The sequence below is a fragment of the Pristiophorus japonicus genome, unplaced genomic scaffold, assembly GCF_044704955.1.
Source record: "Pristiophorus japonicus isolate sPriJap1 unplaced genomic scaffold, sPriJap1.hap1 HAP1_SCAFFOLD_1000, whole genome shotgun sequence".
In the NCBI taxonomy this organism is placed as follows: Eukaryota; Metazoa; Chordata; class Chondrichthyes; family Pristiophoridae; genus Pristiophorus; species Pristiophorus japonicus.
The window spans coordinates 75,025-85,185 of NW_027250651.1; the positions used below are offsets into that span (position 1 = coordinate 75,025).

The window sequence follows — 10,161 nt, forward strand, 5'->3', positions numbered from 1 at the left end:
CCCACCGCTCCGTGCCGGGGTTTATGTCCCACCGCTCCATGCCGGGGTTTATGTCCCCCCGCTCCGTGCCGGGGTTTATGTCCCACCGCTCCGTGCCGGGGTTTATGTCCCACCGCTCCGTGCCGGGGTTTATGTCCCACCGCTCCGTGCCGGGGTTTATGCCCCACCGCTCCGTGCCGGGGTTTATGTCCCACACCAGCACCTCCCTCCCCTCTCCATCTCACCCCATCACCATATCCTTCTATTCCTTTCTCCCTCATGTGTTTATCCAGCTTCCCCTTAAATGTATCTCTGCTCCTCGCCTCGACCCCTCCCTGTGGGAGCGAGTCCCACATTCTCACCCCTCTCTGGGTAAAGAAGTTTCTCCTGAATTCCCCATTGGATTTATTAGTGACTGTCGTATATTGATGGCCCCTAGTTCTGGTCTCCCCCACAAGTGGGAACATCTTCTCTACGTGTACCCTATCGAACCCTTTCATAATCTACACACCTCCATCAGCTCACCCCTCAGCCTTCTCTTCTCCAGAGAAATGAGCCCAAGCCTTTCCTGATAGTTATAACCTCTCAGTTCTGGGATTGCCCTCGTAAATCTCAGACGAGATCAGGAAGATTACATTGCTCAGCGAGGGCAATGAACCCTCTTGTGTGTGTGTGTGTGTATGTGTGTGAGTGAATTGTTAGACCGGTCCTCTGCACAAACCACTGCTCTCGGAGATGGAGAAAGCTGGGATAATTCCCAATGCCATGAGCCCTGCACTGCCTCCTCGATTAGATTCCAGCCTGTAACTCACTCCCGGGTATCTGTTATTCTATATATAAACCCCCCCGAACCCCTCGATTAGATTCCAGCCTGTAACTCACTCCCGAGTATCTGTTATTCTATATATAAACCCCCCGAACCCTTCGATTAGATTCCAGCCTGTAACTCACTCCCGGGTATCTGTTATTCTAAATATAAACCCTCCGAACCCCTCGATTAGATTCCAGCCTGTAACACACTCCCGGGTATCTGTTATTTTATATATAAACCCCTGAACTCCCGGGTATCTGTGATTCAATATCTCTTCATTCTCTCCCTTCAGCTCCAGACCCTCCCAAGGATCTGTTGGCTCTCTATATCCTCTTGCTGCTGATGACGTTTGTGCTCCTAGTGTTTGGGGCATGGTATTGGATCACTAAGTCGAGAGCTGAACACAATCACTGAACTCTCTCGTCACGTAACAGCGAAGCCTGTGGGCGCGCTCCATCCCTCTCCCCCCCGCCTCCTCTCAGCGTATTTGTCTCACACACGTGTGGAATTGTTGAACAAAACAGAGCGTGGGACTGAATGGACTGGGTAAAATCTTCACTGGTGGAGATTCCCGCCATGGTGCTGAGCTGCGATACAACTCCTGCGTCAAAGGAACTGTTGTTGCATTACTCTATCGCCTACCACTCCCTCAGGACCTCCCGAAGCGCCTCACAGCCAACAAAGGACCTTTTTTTTGGAGTGCGCTCGCTGTTGTAATGTGGGAAACGCGGCAGCTCAATCTGCGCACAGCAAGATCCCACACACAGCGATGTGATAATGACCCGGATCATCAGTGATTCTATATATAAATCCTCCCGCATCCCTCCAGAGTCATTCAGCCATATTCCAGTCTGTTATTTTGTTAACGTGTGCCGCAGTAATTGTTGTGTAGTATTTAAAATAAATACTTGCTGCCCGGTCTGTGTTCGAAGATTCACGTGGTCTTTATTCGCACCGGTGGGGAGACCGCCTGCTCTCTCTTGTCTGTAGCCAAGCTTCTCCGACATTGCAAAGTTCCAGGCAATCTTTTATACGCTTAATGACGCACATCGGCCTCTTTGCAAATTCCACTCCGCTGTTTAATTGGCCCAATAGAAGCAAGTGTCTACTTTAAAATAGTTGAAGAGCTGTTGCATTGAGTGCCTTTGTCCCCATCATCATCGGCGCTCCCTCGTATTGAGGATGACTTGCTTCTTTGCCAAAAAGAGACAAGTTCGGAGGTGCTTCAAAGACAAACCGAATAATATTCCAGGTCCCGAACTCATCATCAGAGGCAGTCCCTCGGAGTCGAGGAAGACTTGCCTCCACTCTTAACACGAGTCCTTACATGGCTGAACAGTCCAATACGGGAGCTACATTCCCTGTCACAGGTGGGACAGACAGTGGTTGAGGGAAGGGGAGGGTGGGACAGGTTTGCCGCACGCTCCTTCCGCTGCCTGCGCTTGGTTTCTGCACGCTCTCGGCGACGAGACTCGAGGTGCTCAGCGCCCTCCCGGATGCACTTCCTCCACTTAGGGCGGACTGGTCTTTGGGCCCAGGGACTCCCAGGTATTGGTGGGGATGTTGCACTTTATCAGGGAGGCTTTGAGGGTGGTCCCTTGTAACGTTTCCTCTGCCCACCTTTGGCTCGTTTGCCCGTGAAGGAGTTCAGAGTAGAGCGCTCGCTTTGGGGAGTCTCGTGTCTGGGGACATGTGGACAATGTGGCCCTGCCCAGCGGAGCTGGTCGAGTGTGGTCAGTGCTTCAATGCCGGGGATGTTGGCCTGGTCGAGGACGCTAACGTTGGTGCGTCTGTCCTCCCGGGGGATTTGCAGGATCTTGTGGAGACATCGTTGGTGGTATTTCTCCAGCGACTTGAGGTGTCTGCTGTACATGGTCCATGTCTCTGAGCCATACAGGAGGGAGGGTATCACTACAGCCCTGTAGACCATGAGCTTGGTGGTGGATTTGAGGGCCTGGTCTTCGAACACTCTTATCCTCAGGCAGCTGATGTGCAACGGCCCCACGTTAAATAATCCAGACAGCTTCTTCCTTCAGACATGTCGTTCGGGATGGGGCCTCCTCTTGGGACTGCTCCAGGGCCTGGTCAAGGCGGCCATTAACCGGTCCAGGCAGCTCGCATTCCTTCAAACATGTCGTTCTGGATCTGGAATATCTGGGGTTGGGCTGTGAGGGAGTTTGGTGGTGGGCTGTGAGGGAGTTTGGGGGTCTGGGGTTGGGGGAGTTTGGGGGTCTGGGTGTAAGATTGCAAAATTCATGGAATGACCCCCCCCCCATTGTTTGGACTCATTGAAAAGGAAATTTGATTTGGGACCATCAAGCAGAAAGTTTGGGATCCTAAAATGCATGTGGAGGAAACTATGAGTTTTAACCAAGTTTGGGATTTTAAAAGGCATATTGGGTCCGTGTGGCAAAGGGCTGCAAAGCAGAGGGGCAACTAGCCTGTATAGAAGCCAGTCTTTGGGTATTGAAGCTATCTGGAGTATTGGAGCTAAACAAATTGACTGGAGAATTGTGTAAACTCGAAAACCCTTCTCCCCAGGAGACATTAACATCGCAACAATCGACCCAGGGATAGCCAGCCATCGCTCTAAGCATGAAGCCCATCCAGTGCATGCATAATGTTAATGGCCCATCCAGCCCACATGAAAAACCCAGGCCTGGGCAGACAACGTAAATACCAAATCTCGACTTCCCAAATCGAACACGAATTCAACCGATCAGCACATCCGAAACGAGTTATCATTAACGAGCCCGCCAAAATATGACAAAGAACTATGAAGCCCGCCAAAATTAAGACAAAGAATCGGGGTTGATTTGGCGCACAGATTAGAACGACTCCCAAAGTGTAACTGGGGCCCTGTTTTACGGTTTAATGAGCTTTCCCGAGAGCCTGCTACACAGATTTCTACGCAGCTCTCTGAGCACCAACATCTCCAGCCTCGACGACACTCCTGAGCCATGCTACTCTGCCACCGAAGAAGAAGGAAGAATATCATCAGGGCAGAGAAAGCAGTTCCCAGTAACTTCCGACATCATCATCGCGGCAGCAACTGACCACAGCGAACGTAGTATCATCGAACTACCGCAATCGACAAATTTCAAGAACAAAACTCAAGAAGAAACCGAAGATTCGAAAGTTACCACTCTACAATCCCAGCTACCAACAGGTGAAACATTACCTAAAAGAACTTTAAAACCTACTGCTGACGGAAGAAAGTGGGTACTCACCCCACAAGTCCAATATGCGCCCTACTGCATCAGCGGACACCACCCAACTGAAGACGACGCAGTCAGAAGTCTTCCACGACTTTCGGGGTACGGCAAGTAGAACCTACAGAGCCCAGCGAACCACGAACCATCGCTAACGGACAATAAGAGGATTGGTGAGCATTATCCCTGTTTGCTCTGGAGTTTAACCCAGTCAGAGTTAGGCATTGGGAGGCGGGAGGTGTATTATTTTCTGTATCCCCTTTTGAACGTGTGATAAAGTGTTCCTTATTCTAGTGATTGTGTGTTTTGACATTGTATTTTCTTTTCCTTAATAAAATCGAAGTTTCTTGCACCAAAACCAGTTGTCTACTGCACTTTGTCACATCCCCAAATAAACCCAAAGTCTGGAACCCAGGGAGTGGGAGCGATTCGAACCACTCAGAAGGTCAGAGGTGAACCTGACCCCGCGATCACCCCGAGAGGGCGTGGGGGAGTTTGGGGGTCTGGGTGTGAGGGAGCTTGGGTGTGAGGGAGCTTGGGGGTGAGGGAGCTTGGGGGTGAGGGAGCTTGGGGGTGAGGGAGTTTGGGGATGAGGGAGTTTGAGGTCCGGTGTGAGGGAGTTTGGGTGTGAGTGAGTTTGGGTGTGAGTGAGTTTGGAGGATGAGGGAATTTGAAGGTCTGGGCATGAGGGAGTTTGGGGGGGGTGAGGGAGTTTGGGGGGGTGAGGGAGTTTGAGGTCCGGTGTGAGGGAGTTTGGGGGTGAGGGAGTTTGAAGGTCTGGGCGTGAGTGAGTTTGGGGGGGTGAGGGAGTTTGGGGGGGTGAGGGAGTTTGGGGATGAGGGAGTTTGAGGTCCGGTGTGAGGGAGTTTGGGTGTGAGGGATTTTGAAGGTCTGGGTGTGAGTGAGTTTGGGGGTGAGGGAGTTTGAAGGTCTGGGCGTGAGTGAGTTTGGGGGGGTGAGGGAGTTTGGGGATGAGGGAGTTTGAGGTCCGGTGTGAGGGAGTTTGGGTGTGAGGGATTTTGAAGGTCTGGGTGTGAGGGAGTTTGGGGGGTGAGGGAGTTTCGGGGGTGAGGGATATTGGGGGGTTTGGGGATTTGGGACATCTGGGGGTGAGGGGATGAAGGGGTTTGGGGGAGTATGCGGGTGAGGGGTTGGGGGAAAGTACTTTTAAAGTTGCATATACTGTTACATGTACCCTTTTGCAATAAAACAAAAGGGAGTCCCGATCCTCCTCGAGGCTTCTACAGCAAACAGTCTGTTTCTGCATAAACATGCTAACCTTAACTGAAATTGCTGATAGTTGAGGGAAAAAAACAGGAACATAGAAACATCGAAAATAGGTGCAGGAGTCGGCCATTCGGCCCTTCGAGCCTGCACCACCATTCAATGAGTTCATGGCTGAACATGCAACTTCAGTACCCCATTCCTGCTTTCTCACCATACCCCTTGATCCCCCGAGTAGTAAGAACTACATCTAACTCCTTTTTGAATATATTTAGTGAATTGGCCTCAACAACTTTCTGTGGTAGAGAATTCCACAGGTTCACAATTCTCTGGGTGAAGAAGTTTCTCCTCATCTCGGTCCTAAATGGCTTACCCCTTATCCTTGGACTGTGACCCCTGGTTCTGGACTTCCCCAACATTGGGAACATTTTTCCTGCATCTAACCTGTCTAAACCCGTCAGAATTTTAAACGTTTCTATGAGATCCCCTCTCATTCTTCTGAACTCCAGTGAATACAAGCCCAGTTGATCCAGTCTTTCTTGATAGGTCAGTCCCGCCATCCCGGGAATCAGTCTGGTGAACCTTCGCTGCACTCCCTCAATAGCAAGAATGTCCTTCCTCAAGTTAGGAGACCAAAACTGTACACAATACTCCAGGTGTGGCCTCACCAAGGCCCTGTACAACTGTAGCAACACCTCCCTGCCCCTGTACTCAAATCCCCTCGCTATGAAGGCCAACATGCCATTTGCCGCCTTAACCGCCTGCTGTACCTGCATGCCAACCTTCAATGACTGATGTACCATGACACCCAGGTCTCGTTGCACCTCCCCTTTTCCTAATCTGTCACCATTCAGATAATAGTCTGTCTCTCTGTTTTTACCACCAAAGTGGATAACCTCACATTTATCCACATTATACTTCATCTGCCATGCATTTGCCCACTCACCTAACCTATCCAAGTCACTCTGCAGCCTCATAGCATCCTTCTCGCAGCTCACACTGCCACCCAACTTAGTGTCATCCGCAAATTTGGAGATACTACATTTAATCCCCTCGTCTAAATCATTAATGTACAATGTAAACAGCTGGGGCCCCAGCACAGAACCTTGAGGTACCCCACTTGTCACTGCCTGCCATTCTGAAAAGTACCCATTTACTCCTACTCTTTGCTTCCTGTCTGCCAACCAGTTCTCAATCCACGTCAGCACACTACCCCCAATCCCATGTGCTCTAACTTTGCACATCAATCTCTTGTGTGGGACCGTGTCGAATGCCTTCTGAAAGTCCAAATACACCACATCAACTGGTTCTCCCTTGTCCACTCTACTGGAAACATCCTCAAAAAATTCCAAAAGATTTGTCAAGCATGATTTCCCTTTCACAAATCCATGCTGACTTGGACCTATCATGTCACCTCTTTCCAAATGCGCTGCTATGACATCCTTAATAATTGATTCCATCATTTTACCCACTACCGATGTCAGGCTGACCGGTCTATAATTCCCTGTTTTCTCTCTCCCTCCTTTTTTAAAAAGTGGGGTTACATTGGCTACCCTCCACTCCATAGGAACTGATCCAGAGTCAATGGAATGTTGGAAAATGACTGTCAATGCATCCACTATTTCCAAGGCCACCTCCTTAAGTACTCTGGGATGCAGACCATCAGGCCCTGCGGATTTATCGTCCTTCAATCCCATCAATTTCCCCAGCACAATTTCCCGACTAATAAGGATTTCCCTCAGTTCCTCCTTCTTACTAGACCCTCTGACCCCTTTTATATACGGAAGGTTGTTTGTGTCCTCCTTAGTGAATACCGAGCCAAAGTACTTGTTCAATTGGTCTGCCATTTCTTTGTTTCTATGACTTCCCCTGATTCTGACAGCAGGGGACCTACGTTTGTCTTTACTAACCTTTTTCTCTTTACATATCTATAGAAACTTTTGCAGTCCATTTTAATGTTCCCTGCAAGTTTCCTCTCATACTCTATTTTCCCTGCCCTAATCAAACGCTTTGTCCTCCTCTGCTGAGTTCAACATTTCTCCCAGTCCCCGGGTTCGCTGCTATTTCTGGCCAATTTGTATGCCACTTCCTTGGCTTTAATACTATCCCTGATTTCCCTTGATAGCCACGGTTGAGCCACCTTCCCTTTTTTATTTTTATGCCAGACAGGGATGTACAATTGTTGTAGTTCATCCATGCGGTCTCTAAATGTCTGCCATTGCCCATCCACTGTCAACCCCTTAAGTATCATTCGCCAATCTATCCTAGCCAATTTACGCCTCACACCTTCAAAGTTACCCTTCTTTAAGTTCTGGACCATGGTCTCTGAATTAACTGTTTCCTTCTCCATTCTAATGCAGAATTCCACCATATTATGGTCACTCTTCCCCAAGGAGCCTCGCACAACGAGATTGCTAATTAATCCTCTCTCATTACACAACACCCAGTCTAAGATGGCCTCCCCCCTAGTTGGTTCCTCGACATATTGGTCTGGAAAACCTTCCTTTATGCACTCTAGGAAATCCTCCTCCAACGTATTGTTTCCAGTTTGGTTAGCCCAATCTATATGCATATTAAAGTCACCCATGATAACTGTTGCACCTTTATTGCATGCACCCCTAATTTCCTGTTTGATGTCCTCCCCAACATCACTACTACTGTTTGGAGGTCTGTACACAACTCCCACTAGCGTTTTCTGCCCTTTGGCATTCTGTAGCTCTACCCATATAGATTCCACATCATCCAAGCTAATGTCCTTCCTTACAATTGCATTAATTTCCTCTTTAACCAGCAACACCACCACGCCTCCTTTTCCTTTCTGTCTATTTTTCCTAAATGTTGAATACCCATGGATGTTGAGTTCCCAGCCTTGGTCACCCTGGAGCCATGTCTCCGTGATGCCAATCACATCGTATCCGTTAACTGCTATCTGCGCAGTTAATTCATCCACCTTATTCCGAATACTCCTCGCATTGAGGCACAGAGCCTTCAGGCTTGCCTTTTTAACACACTTTGACCCTTTAGAATTTTGCTGTAAAGTTGCCCTTTTTGTTCTGTGCCTTGGGTTTCTCTGCCCTCCACTTTTCCTTATCTCTTTTCTGTCTTTTGCTTTTGTCTCCTTTTTGTTTCCCTCTGTCTCCCTGCATTGGTTCCCATCCCCCTGCCATATTAGTTTAACTCCTCCCCAACAGCACTAGCAAACACTCCCCCTAGGACATTGGTTCCGGTCCTGCCCAGGTGCAGACCGTCCGGTTTGTACTGGTCCCACCTCCCCCAGAACCTGTTCCAATGCCCCAGGAATTTGAATCCCTCCCTGCTGCACCACTGCTCAAGCCACGTATTCATCTGAGCTAACCTGTGATTCCTACTCTGCGATCCATCCGTACGTGTGAGGGAACCTTTAACAAACCCACCCAGCTGGAGGCTTTACCATCAGATAACAGAAAGAATGTCCTGTTGAAATAAGTACCACCCATTGTACTCCCCTATTTCCCTCTGGGAACCTATGCAGGGAGAGGGGTGAGGGTCTGGGGGAGAGGGGACTTTGGGAGTGAGGGTCTTGGGGTGAGGGGGGTCTGGGGGTGGGTGGAGATTGGGGGTGAGGGTGAGGGGGTTTGGGGGTGAGAGTCTGCGGGTGAGGGGGGTTTGGGGGTGAGGGTTTGGGTGTGAGGGGGTTTGGTGTGAGGGGGTTTAGGGGTGAGGTGAGTTTGGGGGTGAGGGGCTCTGGGGGTGAGGGTTTGGGGGTGAAGGTTTGGGGTGAGGGGGTTTGGGGTTGACAGGGTGAGAGTTTGGGGTGAAGGGGTTTGGGGGGGGTGAGGGGAGTTTTGGGGGTGAGGGTCTGGGGTGAGCGGAGTTTGGGGGGTGAGTGGAGTTTGGGGGTGAGGGTCTGGGGTGAGCGGAGTTTGGGGGGTGAGTGGAGTTTGGGGGTGAGGGTCTGGGGTGAGCGGAGTTTGGGGGTGAGGGTCTGGGGTGAGTGGAGTTTGGGGGGTGAGTGGAGTTTGGGGGTGAGGGTCTGGGGTGAGTGGAGTTTGGGGGTGAGGGTCTGGGGTGAGCGGAGTTTGGGGGGTGAGTGGAGTTTGGGGGTGAGGGTCTGGGGTGAGTGGAGTTTGCGGGTGAGGGTCTGGGGTGAGCGGAGTTTGGGGGGTGAGTGGAGTTTGGGGGTGAGGGTCTGGGGTGAGTGGAGTTTGGGGGGTGAGTGGAGTTTGGGGATGAGGGTCTGGGGTGAGCGGAGTTTGGGGGGTGAGTGGAGTTTGGGGGGTGAGGGTCTGGGGTGAGTGGAGTTTGGGGGGTGAGGGTCTGGGGTGAGCGGAGTTTGGGGGGTGAGTGGAGTTTGGGGGTGAGGGTCTGGGGTGAGTGGAGTTTGGGGGTGAGGGGAGTTTGGGGGTGAGGGTCTGGGGTGAGTGGAGTTTGGGGGTGAGGGTCTGGGGTGAGTGGAGTTTGGGGGTGAGGGTCTGGGGTGAGTGGAGTTTGGAGGTGAGGGTCTGGGGTGAGCGGAGTTTGGGGGGTGAGTGGAGTTTGGGGGTGAGGGTCTGGGGTGAGTGGAGTTTGGGGGTGAGGGTCTGGGGTGAGCGGAGTTTGGGGGGTGAGGGGAGTTTGGGGGTGAGGGTCTGGGTGAGGGTCTGGGGTGAGCGGAGTTGGGGGGTGAGTGGAGTTTGGGGGGGTGAGTGGAGTTTGGGGTGAGGGAGGTCTGGGGGGTGAGGGGGGGTTTGGGGGTGAGGGTGTTTGGGGTGCGAGGGGGGGTTTGGGGGTGAGGGTCTGGGGTGAGTGGAGTTTGGGGGGTGAGGGGAGTTTGGGGGGTGAGGGTCTGGGGTGAGTGGAGTTTGGGGGGTGAGGGTCTGGGGTGAGTGGAGTTTGGGGGGTGAGTGAAGTTTGGGGGGTGAGGGTCTGGGGTGAGTGGAGTTTGGGGGTGAGGGTCTGGGGTGAGCGGAGTTTGGG

At 51.4% G+C, this 10,161-nt stretch overlaps 1 protein-coding gene across 1 annotated transcript in view; it reads right to left on the reverse strand.

Annotated features, from left to right (window-relative positions):
- Positions 1-4,123: 4,123 nt before the first annotated feature.
- Positions 4,124-10,161, reverse strand: part of LOC139241248 (uncharacterized) — an 11,454-nt gene continuing 5,416 nt past the window's right edge. Inside the window, exon 3 of the mRNA XM_070869898.1 lies at positions 4,124-4,153. Coding sequence (XP_070725999.1) covers positions 4,124-4,153 — 30 coding nt within the window. The remainder of the gene's footprint in view (positions 4,154-10,161) is intronic.